Source organism: Penaeus vannamei, chromosome 32 (assembly GCF_042767895.1).
Source record: "Penaeus vannamei isolate JL-2024 chromosome 32, ASM4276789v1, whole genome shotgun sequence".
Lineage (NCBI taxonomy): Eukaryota > Metazoa > Arthropoda > Malacostraca > Decapoda > Penaeidae > Penaeus > Penaeus vannamei.
The window spans coordinates 4,050,438-4,067,937 of NC_091580.1; the positions used below are offsets into that span (position 1 = coordinate 4,050,438).

At 33.5% G+C, this 17,500-nt stretch overlaps 1 protein-coding gene across 6 annotated transcripts in view; it reads right to left on the bottom strand.

The window, feature by feature from the left end:
* LOC113821399 (85/88 kDa calcium-independent phospholipase A2) overlaps window positions 1-17,500 on the bottom strand; it is a 49,930-nt gene that overhangs the window by 24,348 nt on the left and 8,082 nt on the right. For all 6 annotated transcript variants that reach the window (XM_070144533.1, XM_027373883.2, XM_027373881.2 and 3 more), the window contains 12 exons: window positions 15,740-15,847; window positions 13,644-13,807; window positions 12,014-12,232; window positions 10,996-11,173; window positions 6,742-6,960; window positions 5,673-5,798; window positions 5,345-5,473; window positions 3,155-3,300; window positions 2,765-2,911; window positions 2,358-2,554; window positions 355-591; window positions 30-129 (listed from right to left, as the gene is read on the bottom strand). In XM_070144533.1, coding sequence (XP_070000634.1) covers window positions 30-129; window positions 355-591; window positions 2,358-2,554; window positions 2,765-2,911; window positions 3,155-3,300; window positions 5,345-5,473; window positions 5,673-5,798; window positions 6,742-6,960; window positions 10,996-11,173; window positions 12,014-12,232; window positions 13,644-13,807; window positions 15,740-15,847 — 1,970 coding nt within the window. The remainder of the gene's footprint in view (window positions 1-29; window positions 130-354; window positions 592-2,357; window positions 2,555-2,764; window positions 2,912-3,154; window positions 3,301-5,344; window positions 5,474-5,672; window positions 5,799-6,741; window positions 6,961-10,995; window positions 11,174-12,013; window positions 12,233-13,643; window positions 13,808-15,739; window positions 15,848-17,500) is intronic.

The window sequence follows — 17,500 nt, forward strand, 5'->3', positions numbered from 1 at the left end:
CCAAGCTATCCTATGTTGAAGAGACATACCTGAAATATGTTGGAGCAGCCCCTGAGCAGCGGGCAGCAAGCCAAATCTTCTGTTTCTCTGGAGGCTGTGTGCTCATGAACACACTATTTTCTTGTACACCTTTATGAACAGTAAAAAGCCAAGAGAACATGAGATCAATACACTATGTACAGTATACTTATATTCACATACGAAAAAAAAAGAAAAAACAGAGAAAACATGCTTTACCATGCCCATAACCAGAAAATACAACAAAATTGCATGTACATTTAATAAAGTTAACCATGAAAATTGGACTGAATCAGTAATAATGAAAATAAGTGTATACATTCACTAGCAACTTACCTAAGACACTCATGGGAGACTCATAATTACGGAAAAGATGCAAATCTGGAGGTAATCTGTCGGCAAGTGTAGATGTCACCATTACACGAGGACTCTTAATGCTGCTCATGACAGTCTCTTTTCCAAATTCCTTTATAAGTATGTCTTCCAAGGGTCCAGCTTCATAAGGTCTTCCACCAACAAAAACTTTCTCCTTCAGGTTATAGTAAAGAGACTGCACATCTTGAACTGACTTCCCTGATTGAGTAAAAAGTTAAATATATTAAATGGTACATTAAAACAATATGTATATGTATATATTTATGTATATGTATGTGTGTGTATATATATATATGTATATGAATATATATATATTTAGATATATATATATATATATATATTTATATATATATATATATATATAAAAATATATATATAAATTATATATATATATATATATATATATATATATATATATATATATATATATATATATATATAATTTATATATATTTATATATATATATATATATATATATATAAATATATAATATAAATACATATATAAATACATATAAATATATATATAAATACATATAAATATATATATAAATACATATAAATATATATATACACATATATAAATATATACATAATATATATATATATAATATATATATATATATATATATATATATATATATATATATATATATATATATATATATATATATATATATAATATAAATATATATAATGTAAATATATATATACACATATATAAATATATACCTATATATATACATATACACATATATAAATATATACATATATATACACATATACACATATATAAATATATACATATATATACATATATATATATATATATATATATATACATATACATATATATACATATATATATATATATATATATATATATATATATGTATATATATATATATATATATATATATATATATATATATATATGTATATATGTATATATGTATATATGTATACATGTATACATGTATATATGTATATATGTGTATATATATGTGTATATATATGTATATGTATATGTATATGTATATGTATATGTAAATTTATATGTATATGTATATGTATATGTATATGTATATGTGTATATATATATATATATATATATATATATATATATGTATATATATGTATATATATATATTTATACATAAATATATGTGTATATATATAAATACACACACACACACACACACACACACACACACACACACACACACACACACACACACACACACACACACACACACACACACGCACTCATACACTCATAAACACACACACACACACACACACACACACACACACACACACACACATATACATGTGTGTGTGTGTGTGTGTGTGTGTGTGTGTGTGTGTGTGTGTGTGTGTGTGTGTGTGTGTGTGTGTGTGTGTGTGTGTGTGTGTGTGTGTGTGTGTGTGTGTGTGTGTGTGTGTGTGTGTGTGTGTGTGTGTGTGTGTGTGTGTGTGTGTGTGTGTGTGTGTGTGTGTGTGTGTGTGTGTCTATGGAAATACAAAGTCACAAGGTCTAATAATTGACTCATTTGTGACTAAGTACTTACAGAGCAATTTATATGCAACATTTCACAAAACAATACTACAGTGAACACAGCATTTTCCTGCAGATATTGAGTTAATAATGATGTGAATTCTTTGTCTTTTGGGAAAGAAATATTTATAATACTTTTAAATACTAAGTCTGTTAGAGTTGCTTGTGACTAATGGGGTACATCGTGTCTGATATCAGATAACAATACAAGCATTATGCTACTGAAAGAATAAACCATTTATGAAATAATATCATGTAATATGGCAACATTTCATAATATTTGGAGAGTTTCACAAAAACTGTATCTTGGCTAATTCAGAACTAAAAAAAAAATAAATTTAGACATTCATATTTCCAGAAAAACTAAAGGTATCCTAATTTTATCATTCAACAGTAACTGACTCACCTGTGCAAAGCATAAGAGCTAGGAATCCTCCAGTACTTGTGCCAGAGATCCAATCAAAACACTCGCTAATAGGTTTACCTAAAACTTCCTGTATAACAAACAGCATCTGAGTCATCACCAAGCCTTTGATGCCACCACCATCTAGGCATAATACTCGTCCTGTTCTCTGAGAACCATTGCAGTTGGTTACCTGCCATCTGCAACAGGGTTACAGTAAAAAGCATAAGTTTTATTGCCAGTCTAGCGAGAGATATATAGACACTGAAAAATAAAAACAAAGATAAAGAATAAATATGGAGGACAACAATTATAAAACATATGTCTTCAGTGTTTTACATCTATAGGTCATATATTCACTATAATCACACAGACAAAAAAATGGCATTTTGTTAAATCCAAATAATTACCGTATTGAATCTGAAATCTGTTTATCACTAAGAGTTTCATCCATAATCCAACGAGATCTTAATAAGGGCTTCTCATACAATGGCACTCCATTGAAATTTCCTTCATCCAAGCATCCATCAGAACAGGATGCTAGCTTCACTTGACACCTGTTAACAGTTATGCTAATTAAATATAACAAATAGACACATATCAGCTATAAAAAATCATGTCTACACAATATAGCAAGTTGTGATTAGAAGCCAATATATATTTGTTCATCTTAATGTTCTGAATAATCACCTGTGCGAGAAGCAACATATACATGGAAATACATTTCATAATATTTGCTTACAAAGAATGAAGCCCAAGAGATCTTTGATCTTTGGATACAAGCAAGTAAAAGAGAATACCTCTTGGCTCCCACAGTGTGCAGCAAGTATATAACTCTGTCCCTTTCTGTAGCTTTGGTCTTGTCATTACAAGAAGCAGCCAAATGCCTTGGTGTCTCCCCATTCTTGTTAGGCACATTAATCTCACCTCCAAATACAATGAAGGCCTGTAAACAAGGTTGAAATCATTGAGAGCAGTAATAATACTCTAGTCTGTTCAGTCAAGGATGATAGCTGGGCAAAAAAGAAAGCTAGGCTGTAATTGGTGGATGCAAGACAGGAGTGACAGATCACCATGAGAACAATAGCTAATGACGATGATGATGATGATGACAACAACAATAATATCATTATCATTATTGTTTCATATTATCATCATTATTATTTCATATCAACATCATCATTCTTATTTTATATTGTTACTATCACTAACATTGATAATGATGATGGTAATCAATATTAATATTTATAAAAATATTAATAATATCAATAATAAGAATAATGATGATGATGATAATGATGATAATGATAATGATAATAATGATTATCCATATCATCATTAGCATTATCATCACAATCATTCATTTTTCTTATCATCATCATTTATGCTGTCATTACTACTATTGCTACTCCTACTTTTTGCTTTTTTGTCACATCTCTATTCTGGGAAGATCTGTCACATCTTCCCTTGGATCAGACTTTGGCACCTCCGCTCATTTTCCCCATTTAGCTTTGTTGCCATTTCATAATCTTCTAATATTTTCTCAGTCAAAAACAGAAAAATAAGAGAAGGCATATCATTCATTTGAAAATGCAAATTACAAAATATAGTGACCAACAGAAACCAAATAAATATAAAAATTATGAGCTGATGAACTTAGCAGGTATGTAATGCATGTGTACCATATATAAACAGTAGATATGTTGTATGTACCATTGGTTCCCTCTGAAGCATGCAGAACAAATATGGACACAGCATGATAATAGCAAATGAAAGGAAAAATACTTCTATGCAGGATAAAGAAAACCATCAATTAACACATATTAACAGTTTGCAAAATTTGTGGCAATGCAGCATTTTGAAACTGATAACCCTGTTCATTCAAAAATCCTGCATGTTCTCAAAAGCAAGTATTCCATAGTAGTACATAAGAAACAAATAGACAAGTCATACTTCCATGTCATGGGCATGGTGGTAAGTAAGTACGTTAATTCTTTTTTAATATTGGAGTATATATTTCATATGCCTGTCATAATCATACCTTAGTTATGTATTTTGTTATCACTGATACTCATATATAATAAGGCATGAGCAAGCATGAAATTTAAGGGACTTTGAGAGGCAAGCAAAATTCCTTAATCAGCATAAAACTCATATATAAGACTCACTCACTCACTCAGTAACAGCCTCACAGATTTGTGTCACTGGATATAGTGAACTATAGCAATATCATATTATTAAAGTGGTGGAAACTAAGTGTTTTGCTATCCATTCCACCATGTGTATTTCTTCCAGCTGCATTTGATACATTCTTGGACAAGAACTAAGTCTAAAGAATATACAGTAGGAAAGCATTACCAGACTTATATGATCAAAGTACTATTAGGTGAATAGTAACTGTTCATTATTAAACAACTGTGAGAAAATTATGAGAAAATAGTGGATCTTACATCACTCATCACTCAACAAACTTTTATAATCAACTGGGATTTTCTTGTAAACAAAATACATTCTTTATGGTATTTCTTACTGATTTAGCTATGAAAATTATCCCATATCTAAGCTGTGTAGTTTTAGGTTGAGGAAATTACATACAAGAATATAAACTGTAAATCTACTACAATCCTGAGAGCTGCACTGGCCAGCGAACAGCCTTGTTTCAAACGTTTCTAGGATCCAGCTATCAGACAAGATAACAGAAAAAATCCAGCAAATTCTAAACATATTTTCGTGAAGAATAAAATGAGGCAAAATTGTGTGCAAATAAGAATTCAAAATGCATGCACAAGTAACTGTACGAGATAAAGCCAGATGTCACAAGCTTAATTCTGCTCTAAAACTTTACCCTCTGAGCACTTTAACTTTTAAAATGCAGATCCCCCTTTCCTACATATAGTTCCAAATATCCTGATATTTCTGGTCAATTATGAATTTCTTAGACTTACTTGGGTGATGCCAATGAGTTTCACAGCAGCATTTTTTTGACTAACCTGAACTAAAGTAGGTGAACAATGAGCAGCTGCCAAATGCAGTGGAGTCATGCCTTCCACATCAGCATAATTTGCTCCGGCTCCACGACATAGTAAAGTTACTATGCACTGTATCCTGTTTCTCACAACCTGATATGTAAGACATAATAAAAATAATGGAGTGTAAAGAAAGAAAAGTTGTTAACTTTGTGAAAATGTGATATCTCTATGTGAAATATTGTGGCTTACTCTAAATTTCAAAAGATGAAATCACCTTCAAGCAAAAATGGTTCATATATTACAGATAATTGGAGAGTGAATATCAACTGTCCTTCCTACACAAGCTTACCATAATATGTAAAGGTGTCTGGTCTGCAGAGTTTCGCAAATCTGGGTTACAACCTATATCAAGACAAAGGTCTGTCAATTCTCTGGTTTTCACCCAATGAAGCAGATTTCCACCTTTGTGCAAGTCCTAACAAAGGAAACAAATACTTTAGCCATTTAATATTAACATCCTTAAAATTATCCTAGGTGTAAAAGTTTATCACTATGAATTGTTGTCTTCAGAGGTTTTGCAACTGCTGATGTACAGCCCCTAAATATTTTATCATTAACAATTCTATAAAATTTGCTCTAATAATTGTATATAAAATAGTAAAATCATAAATATTAATTTATTCTCATCATCTGAAGTAATTAGATTTATAAATCCAACAAAACATGTAACAGATAAGGGAATGACAGAATAAAATGCCATGTACAATACTTCTGAGCTACCTTAGTAGATATTAAAATTATATGACTGAACAAAATGCCAAATAATACCTTTGAGCTGATTTAGTAAACAATAGCAGTAATCAAAATCATATTATCATATGTAAATTTATCTACTTATTGGAAAATTTCTGCTGCATCAACATCTAAGGTCATTAGCGGCATATTCAAAATATAGAGCTAGGGTGAGGCTTGGGGGCAAAGCCCCCAGGTAAGGAAAGGTCATACAGCACTATGATAAAGTATTGCAGCAAAAGGTTTAAAAATGAGTTAATGATTTGGACAAAATATGTTAGATGGGAATGGTTGTAGAATGCTGTAAGTTAGTTCAGCAGTGAAAACGGTAAAGAGGGAAGGGCAAATGGAGTACGGAGCCCATTCAGGCCTGACACAAAGTCAGCTTTTCATCCTTTCAGCAAGGCTTTCACACTTAAAGAAGTAGACACAAAAAAGGGATGAAGAAAAGAAGGAAAAGGAATGGGGAGAAGACAAGCTATGCAAAATTAGTTGTGGCGAGGGCTGAGATCCAAGAAAGGGGTGATCCCCTAAACCGGGTCTCAGTCTCCATCTCCAAAACACCCCCACAGCAAAAATGAGCAAGGAATTCAGGGAGACTGTGAATGAAATACTATCGACAGTACCTTTGAGCTAATATCCTTTGCTTGCACCAGCTTTTCTACCTTGTCCCAATAGCTCTGGTTGCTTTGATCCACAATTTCATCCTTGTGATTTATATTGGCACCAAGCTGGATCAAATGTTTGATGTTATCTAATTTGCTGCACTGGGCAGCCAGAAGTAAAGGCGTTTCTTGTGCTTTATTCTTTTTGTTCAACACATTATTATGTTTCATTTTCAGGGCCTGGAAAAAGAAATACAAATATACATTGATACAGATAAATAATAAAAATGATTTTCAGTACTTTATAGGTTAAAATACTGAAAAATAACAATTAGATCCTTTCATAATAATAATGTATCAAAACACAATAAGTACACTCCAGAAGGGCAGGTCATGGACACTCTATACATACACTCAGCTGCAGGAGTTTACAAGCACCCAGCAATCATATCTTATGGAAATGCTGCATGTTGGGCAAATCACTGTTGTATGTGGTTACCCACTGAATAGTTCAAGGCATACTACTTCCTTCACTGCTTCTCATACATTCTAACTCCTCTCATGTCCAGTGTTACCAAATCAAAATGATAAATTATGGACTAGTTAGGTTGTGTGTTGAGTGGAAATACCTTTATGACTCATATTTAAACAAAGAAAAGACAGGGAGAAGAAATGATTTCCATGGTTCCTGAGGTTTATGATACAAAACCAAACTCAAAACCGTCAGATTATGCCTACAGCAAACCAATAATAAGGAAAAATACTCGAAATCATTAGTATATCATCATCAAAATCATCACAACTAATAAATTGGCAACTGAGTTGCTGTAATCAACTGCCTATGAAACTAGTTAGATGTGTAACAGGATTAAGCAAGGATGGATCTAGATTACAGCATGTGTGTCCTGCCCTTGCATTAGTCTTTAGTGCCACCTTTGATTATCTAATCTCTGAATTGGGAAAAGAGAATACCATAACATCAGAGAGAAAGAAATTTGCAATAACAGCCTCAACTGATATGGTCCTTTTAAAAATAATAGCAATAGGAATGACAGCAGTAATAAAAATAACAGTATAATAAGAAAAAGTAGTAATAATAGTAGTGGTGGTAGTAGATGATACAGTCATGTAGTAAGAGCAGTGGTAGTAGCAGAAGCAGTAGCAGCAGCAGCAGTAGCAGCAGTAAAAGTGGTAGCAGTAGCAGCAATAGATGTGTAATGAATGCTTTGGATCATGACATACTTTGAATTGCATGGTAATCTTCCAACATAGTCTACACATATCCACCAGAGAAACTGCATTCATAAAGTTTATTTTCATAAACAACTTCCACCTCCATTTCATTACTATGCGATACTATAAAATATGGTTAGTAAGAAAAAGGTGTACAAAGATTTCATTGTGTAAAGGAAGAGGAAACACCAATATTCTCATTCGTACTCTCAGTCGTCTTTCTATTTCCCTCTGGCTATCATGGAGAGCAGGTGAGGTCACTAGCAAACCTCCTAAATCTTTGGAAATTTGAGATATGTTCAGGGGGGTATCTCAGTTTATGAAGACCCATTATCAACTTTTTTCCTTTGGCCTTCATGAAGAATGGAGCAAGCAGGCTATGTCAGTGCCCAAAATGTTTTTTCCATGAGAGGTATGAGGGGGGCCAGTGAAGCCAATGGAGGGTCGCCATGATGGTTGCTCCAACCTTGGGTGTTTCTTCTGAGCTACCCAGAATGGATGATAGTTGTTTTTGTTTCTCCCTTGTTTGTCCAAATAAAGATTTTTTTTTTTGTAGTAATTAGTTTCTCTCCCGTATACAGTATATCAAATTAGACTTAGCCCTGAGTAATTCCTAATTCCTGGAGGAGTATTCCCATATGGTGGCAGAAACCAGTAATAATAAGTTAACTGTTTTATTCTTCCATTACTGCCTGCCCAGCAGTGTAACATCATGCATGACTGACTGTGTGATGATCCATCTGAGCATTCAGTACTCGGTTTGCATTTAGAGCATTCGGTCATGGCCATTTTTCACGTCCGCCACCAGATAACATTATTGTTTGTTTTGACCGACCACATGGTGGTTTCTAGGATTTCTTGTCCTGCACAGTGGCCTATTACTGGAACGTAAAGGATGTAGCACTAGTGATATTTACATTAACCCATTGGACCCAGATGACATTGTGGTCATGTCAAGGAAAAACTCGAGTTGAGGGGCAGGTGACGTCAACATGACGTCATCAGGCAAATTGGCCACAGCCCAGGTGACACAAACTTGTTGTCATGAGTGAAGGCCAGGGAGATGAAAAAGACTCGCCACAAGTGCACAAGTAGGTCCAGGGAGGATGTCATTTCCATGCTGCGCACCGTGTTTCTGGCCGCAGTGACTGGCGGCACAGGTTGTATTACATAAAATTAAAAATCACGAAAAAATGAGATATATGACACAAACCAAATGTTCCATATTTTTTTTCTTGTACAGAGTTTTTTACTACATAGAGAGATGATATGGAGTCTGTGCATAGAAAATAAGCTAATACCATCTGAATAAAGCAAATGAAAAGACAAATATGGGCATTGGAAAATGACGATAAAGCTAAAAAAGTTTCCACAAAATATCTTTGCAAAGGGGAGGCACCGAGTCTTGTCACCAGTCATGGGTATTTGTGCCCACCCGGCCTACACAGGGATGTTGGCCATTTACTTAAACCAATTCCCGTGTTTTCAGCACTGTGATTTCTCTGACGCAACCGGATCCAACAGGCTAATACATTGAGGAAAATAGTCTATTACCATCTGGATAAAGCAATTCAAAAGACAAATATGGACATTGAAAAATAGCAGAAATACTTAAAAAGATTTATGCAAAATAACTTTGCATTGAGGAGGCATACAGTCTTGTCACTGTCAATGCAAACGCATGTTTGCATGCGCCTGGCCACTTTTCACACCCAGCAGAGCAACCACATACATAAGCCTAATGTCCGTATTTTTGGCCATGTGATTACCATGATGCAACCAGATTCAAGGGTTAATAAAAATGTAGGTATTAGTCTCTTCAGCATTATTTTACAACTTTGCATATCAACTATATGAATGAGCTAGCCACAGAATATTACAATGCCAGTCCACATTACACCCTTTTATAATGCATTTCCATGGGATGTTGTGTATCACAATTCACCTAAGCGTTACTCATATTTTTCTGGTCCACATTAGTGACAAACAACAGGGATCCCCTGTTATTGTTGTAGTTTTAGTAGAAGTAGTAGTAGTAGTAGTAGTAGTAGTAGTAGTAGTAGTAGTAGTAGTAGTAGTAGTAGTAGTAGTAGTAGCAGTAGCAGTAGCAGTAGCAGTAGCAGTAGCAGTAGTAGTAGTAGTAGTAGTAGTAGTAGTAGTAGTAGTAGTAGTAGTAGTAGTAGTAGTAGTAGTAGTAGTAGTAGTAGTAGTAGTAGTTGTAGAAGTAGTGGTGGTAGTAGTGGTAGTAGTAGTAGTGGTAGTAGTAGTAGCAGTAGTAGCAGTAGTAGCAGTAGTAGCAGTAGTAGCAGTAGCAGTAGTAGCAGTAGCAGTAGTAGTAGTAGTAGTAGTAGTAGTAGTAGTAGTAGTAGTAGTAGTAGTAGTAGTAGTAGTAGTAGTAGTAGTAGTAGTAGTAACAGCAGTAGCAGTAGTAGCAGTAGCAGCAATAGTAGTAGTAGTAGTAGTAGTAATAGTAGTAGTAGCAATAGTAGTAGTAGTAGTAGCAATAGTAATAGTAGTAGTAGCAATAGTAGTAGCAGTCGTAGCAATAGTAGTGGTAGTATTAGCAGCTGTAGCAGTAGTGGTATTAGCAGCAATAGTAGTAGTAGTAGTAGTAGTAGTAGTAGTAGTAGTAGTAGTAGTAGTAGTAGTAGTAGTAGTAGTAGTAGTAGTAGTAGTAGTAGTAGTAGTAGTAGTAGTAGTAGTAGTAACAGCAGTAGCAGTAGTAGCAGTAGCAGCAATAGTAGTAGTAGTAGTAGTAGTAGTAGTAGTAGTAGTAGTAGTAGTAGTAGTAGTAGTAGTAGTAGTAGTAGTAGTAGTAGTAGTAGTAGTAGTAGTAGTAGAAGAAGAAGAAGAAGAAGAAGAAGAAGAAGAAGAAGAAGAAGAAGAAGAAGAAGAAGAAGAAGAAGAAGAAGAAGAAGAAGAAGAAGAAGAAGAAGAAGAAGAAGAAGAAGAATGCAGCAGTATGAGTTATCAGAAGTAACAAAAGTAGCAACTGTATTATTACCATAAGTTGAAAAAATACTGACAGAAAATACAACTAACCTGTATAACTGTAATAGATTTTGAAGCAGCAATGTGTAAAGGAGTATTTCCACTTTTATCTACAACATCTAGCTCCGCACCTGCTGCTATCAAGGCTGTAATAACCTTTTCATTTTCATTTTCCACTGCAACGTGTATGGGGTAAAGTCCTTCTAAATCTTCAGGAACATTAAGGAAGCTGGAATAAATTATAAAAAAATAAACTGTTCTTAGCATTTTTCAGGTGCATTAGTAAGTTAGTGTCAACTTCTTTATATGCTTTATATGCTTGGTCTTATGCTTTGGACAAGAACAAATCAACATTACATGAGTTTTTCATAAAAAATCATCAATTTTATTATGTCTTTTTATCATCAGTCACATCAATTATAAAACAAATAGAATTAAATAATGCCTAACAACTCAAGCAAACAACTGTTAGTATATAGGTTAGCTCATGAGATTTCTTAACCAATTTATATTGGGTAATGTCCTAGGATGTCACATTAACAATTTCATTGATGTCAGGAAATATCTAATTATATCATGAACTACAACAGATCCTTGAGAGCCTAGCTGTGAACAATACCCAAGGCATGGAGTCAAGGATGTGAATATACTTTGGCCTTATCAAACATTTTATTCAAAATCTTACCTGTCATGAATAGGTTAACTCAATAACAACAGATAAAATTTCTGTTAAAATTTGGAAAGAATGGGCACTGCAACACACCTGGGCAACTGTAGAATTGATGGCAATAACTCATCTCTGCATTTGTGATTATTCACCATGATATGATAACATGTAACCCATTGCCAGTATGTTAAGAGGATAAGTGGATGAGCAAAGCATGGCTTAGTAAGAGCTTACCTAATCTGGACTAATCAACATTTCATACCATTGCAAGAGGAGGCAGAAAAACAAATGTAAAATCAAATAGGCCAAGAAATCATTATGATATTGCCAATATAAAGTAAATACTTTTTTCCTCTCTTGATGAGAATTTCTGTTAATATACAAGACAAAAATTATCCATACCTTTGTACTTCCTCATTTTTCAAAGCTTCTAAAAATCCAAAATGAGATGTGATGTGGCCAACATGCCAAGATAGATGCTCCCGTAAGAAATCCAGTACTTTCTGCAACACACCCTGACAAAGGACTTCCTTCCCGCATGAGTCCACAAGTGGACTTAAGATCTTACTATAAGCTTCATATGCCTGTTTTGCCTCTTCTTCTGTGCATGTTCTAAGGAGACTGAAATCATGGAAATGAAAATATAAATAAAAAAAAAAGATGAGAGACTTACTTGTATAATAAACACTTTTTATAAAGGCTATAACAAAATCATGGTTTTCATGAAATAGGTACAGCAGTTATGCAATTTGTAACATTGACACCCTTAACTTACTTTGACCTTTTTAACAGTAGAGGAACACTCAAAAAAATAAATGAATAAATATATATTTTTTTTTTATAACAATATTGTGAACATATTAACCCAATGCCACTGGGAATGGCATGTATGTACATGCCAATTCTACTATGAGTTTAGTTTATTAGCTGTATTTATACACAGATGGCTCTCCAAGACAAGTGCTTCTTCACCAAGGAGTCAATCACTAGTCCTTCCTATCTCACATGCTGTTTTTCTTGTGGATCATTCTCATTGCCTTCAATATCTACATGGCCCAGGACTAGGACTAAATTATCTCACATGCTGATTTCCTTGTGGGTCATTCTTATTGCCTTCAACATTTACATGGCCCAAGACCATAGCAAAATGCTTGCCAGCATGAAGGCCATTATTGAGCACATAAACCACACCGGTTTCTTCAAGAAGGGTTAAGCCACGGTTCAACTGGACATCTTCATATAGGAGCTGATTTGTGTCTGAGTGCCCAGCTAGACGTAGTGTTTCAACTACGAAAAGTACCACTGAAATAGACCGCACATGCCTCGCTTGAATAACATCACACATAGTACTACTCGTCTGAGCAACATGGAGCACAAGGAATTATTGCATTTTGCTGTAGTTTTGTGTTTCATGGCATATATCTTTTTCTAATGAAAAAAGCATGGAAACCAATTTACTGATTCAAAATTAATAATGCTAGCTTGATGGGCCGTCAATGAGAGTGTAGATCCTCAGTTACAAATTAGCCATTTCTCTTTTTTTTTCTTTTTTTCTTTTTTTTTAATAAAAAATGAATTTTGTGATAATTAACTCTAAATGTTTTATATAAAATCTCTAATATAACTTTTGACTATATCAAATCTGGCCACAAAGGAGTCAATCAGAAAATATTTTCATAAACCAAGGAAAAGGGTAAATAGGTAGTACTTGTAATTGGCTCATTGGTGAATTAGTACTTGTGGAGCTATTTGTGTTAATTCAAATTTAAAAATTGTATATACTTGCCATCTCTAGCAACTTCAGGGTAATTTAAATTCTTCACAATTCTAAAGGAGACTGACTAACTAATTTTTAAAAACTGAAAAACATCTTGTTTCTTGCAGATTTGCAAAGCATTTCTCCAGACTGGGAAGTACTCTTTCATCACTCTGAAAGTTATTTCCCTATCTACACCGTATAAAATCAATCCGTCTAAGCAAAGATGATATTGACAAAATAATTATACTAAGTTTGCCATGATCTGAAACTTACCTGTAAGCATTGCGAGAACTGTTGATTTCCTTATGTATTATGAGTTCAAAAGCTAGATTTGGGTCTTCAATTATGTCATCCTCAGCCAGTGGTATAATAATGAACATGCCTTCAACAACTGTGAAAGCTCGATTTGCATAATCACCCCAGTTGACATTATTAACCTGTAGCAGAAATAAAATCACCATTAATGTACAAACAACATAACTATCTATATCTACATACAATTTATATTTTATTGAGTTCAAAGCATTATATACTGCTTGCAAAAATAAAATGAAAATGCCTTAATATTCTTAAGACATAAAAACACTATCATCCAAATTTCCTTTAAACTGTCTAAAGTCAACTGCTTTGATCCACGTGACATGACCATCGTGTTATGAGAAAATTTGGCTTGAGCGGCGAGTGACGTTGACATATCATCATGGAAAAATTGGCCATGGGCCAGGTAAAACAAACATGCCATCATGAGCGAAGGCCAGGATGTCGGAAAAGACTCGCCAAGAATACACAAACCTCTTGAAAGATGATTAGACTCATTTGGTGTCTAGAAAGGGGCTTTTACATTATTCACATCTTTAAACAAGTGTGGAATATAATGTCCATGAGCCATGACTGGAAGAGCATTGGCTCCTAGGAGGAGGCCAATTTCAAGCTCAGCATCCCATTCCTGGCTGCTATGACTGGTGGCATCGGTTGTATTACATAAAACTGAATATTACGAAAAAATAAAAAAGTGGCACAAATAATAAGCTGTTATATTTTCATTTTTCTTGCACTGAGTTATTTACTACCTAGAGAGATGATATTGAGTCTGCACAAGGAAAAGAGTCTATTACCATCTGGATAAAGCAATTCAAAAGAAAATATGGACATTGGAAAATGGCAATAAAGCTCAAAAGGTTTATGCAAAATTCCAAATGGGAAGCACAGTCTTGTCATTGTATACAAGTGTTCACATACGCCTGGCCTACACATTAGAATATGAAGATTACAACTTCCAAAAGCAAAATTAGGAAGAGAAAATATGAACGGTCATTGAGAATTAATTGGGTGGAATGCAGAAGATAATTGGTCAGGTTCATAATAGACTAATTATGTCACATATCAACAACACTGATTGTGCACAAATCAAACACTTGCTGACACTCTGTGGAGACCAAATTAAGCCCAAAACAAGCATTAAGGGGGGTTGTATATACCAAATTACAAACATGTATTGTTTTAGCACTACTAGTGACCTTGCAAGTCATTAGTGTTAAGTTGTGATAGGAATTCATAATAAATAAGAGGTTTGGTACCAAAATTGATAACCCAGTAATGCCAAGTAGCTATCATTTGTGCTGTTAAAAAAGTGGCAAATAATTGGTGGCCTTACACTGTTTTCTGTCCAAATAAAACTTCATAGAGCAGTACAGAAACTTTTCAGCATTTTTTTTTCTTTTTTTTTGTAAATAGTTAATTTGGAATTGAAAAAAGTTTTATATCTCAAATCTTACATCTTCCAACCTATTATAAATACCACTCGGAGAGGAACCACCACTAGTGGGCAATCATTCAAATTTTGTAATGCAGTATCTTTGAGAAACCATGAGAGCATGTATGTTTTTTGACAGAATAAATCAATGGATTTGTTTCTCTACAAATAAACATATAACATAGGAGACTTATAAAAAAAAAAACATGCAGCCTCATACATTTATCTATTTTGTGGTTAAGGCCCATAAAAGCAAATACAAACTCCACAGAGGAGAAAAAAGACAATAATAACCAGAAAAATAGTTTACTGGGAATAATAAAAAGGAATGAGTAAATTTTTTATTAAAAGAATGTATTCAAAAATATATTTAATCCACTAGCAACTGTCCATTTGGAAGCCGATAATCCCAGTTTCTGGGTGGTATCAAAATCGGTGCGCAGGCCAGTCTGGGAACCTGCACGCACGCCGTCAGCCACAAGCGACAAAATCAGGGAGCAAGTTCCAATCTAGCATCGCACCGGTAGGACAGCTGGCAATGTTTATTTTTCAGGGTGTCACATATGTGTGACACCTGGCGCAAGTGAGTTAATAAGACCAACCTGGTAAAACTAACCTTGGTTGGTTGAGGTCCCCAGCCCAGACCTCTTGCTAACTTGCCAAAGAACTGAGACATTCTGCCTTGGAGGCTTGCTTCTGTGCTCACATTCTCTAATGAAGTTATCTGAGAAACAAATAAACAAAATATTAGTACTTACAAGTGATAAACACATTCTCAACTATATAAGTATCTTCAATGCTTTTGCATATAGGCTTACAAACTTACAAATATATCCCAAGCAGTTCATTAAACAAATGAAAACAACATGCAGACACAAAGGAAGGGGATTTACACTAAAGTTAAAACTGTGGACAAGAACCAAAGGGGCTTTGGGAAGTCTCCATTCCAGACACATTCAACACTTATTGTCATGGCAGGCATCAATACACAATGCTATTTGTTTCTCACTTTTAATTTTCTGTCCACTAATAAGAAACATAATAAGGGAAAATGTTCAACTTGTCGAAAAACTTATCTACAATCTACATGCTTTAACTTCATTTTAACTTTAGCTATCTACTCATGTAAATGTTCAAGGGAAAACGTGTCAATTTCTTTTCATCTACAAAACACAAAGAAACAAATAAATAATGAAAGTAAATTCTTATAAACAAACACAAGGATTTAAAAATTAATAAAAAAAGGAAATTGTAAAAAATTAAGTAAACTTTCAAGCAGTGTTATCTGACTTCTGATCTCAAATGTTCAAAGGTTGACCATATTACAAACATGGACTGTCAGATACTTGCGTTTACTGTATACAAATCAGAATGCTGCAATATTATTTCATAAAAAAATATTAAATATATTATCTACATATTACCACACATATACCTTAGTTTTTCATGACTTTTTGTTTCTCACTTATATATATATATATATATATATATATATATATATATATATATATATATATATATATATATATATATATATATATATATATATATATATATAGGTCTACTGGACGGAGAAAGATCATGGATTATATTACTAAGGTGAATGCATCAAGCCTTTGCTCTTATACATGAGAATCCTCTTCCTAGAAGAATCTTTACTTTCAAATCACACTATGTGTGCTAGTTTACAAAAGTTTTTAATCATAAATATTTCCTTCTAGCTTTATTCATAGATATTTCCCTCCATCTTTAATCTCCAATTCTAATATTCAAAAGTTCATTCTACAACTTATGTAAGTCTTTAAATACTTAATTTTTCTATAATGAAATACCATGAAACAGCACGAGTCCTGTCATGTTAGTAATTCAATCCAGTTCTGTCGGAAAGATGTCCTGTTCACTGTAGTATTGCTTTGTAAAATGCCTGTACACATAAATAGATCCATAAGTGCTTAGCTACTACGTAGTTAATTAGTTTACCTGATGACCTCAGCTGATTTAACATTCCTTGTTTATTCATTTATCTTTTTTTATTTATTTATTCATTTTTTTACTAATACTACCAATATTGGTGTTATTATCATAGATAAATTAAAATATTTCTAAAAATTAAGAAAAAAGGGCAAACAGATGATAGGTGAAGTCACATATTGGCTCACTGAGGACGAAGTACTTGTGGAGCCATCTATATTCAATGACAATCAATAAACAATAAATAAACAATAAATAAACTGGCCATGTCATATATGCTTGTGGACATTTCCAACTGGTACACCAAATGTCTGGAGGTGACAATTTTTACTGGCTATACATGTGTAGTATATAGTATTCTGTGAGGCAGAGGCATAGGTCTGTAAAAAGGACTGTGAGTGGATGA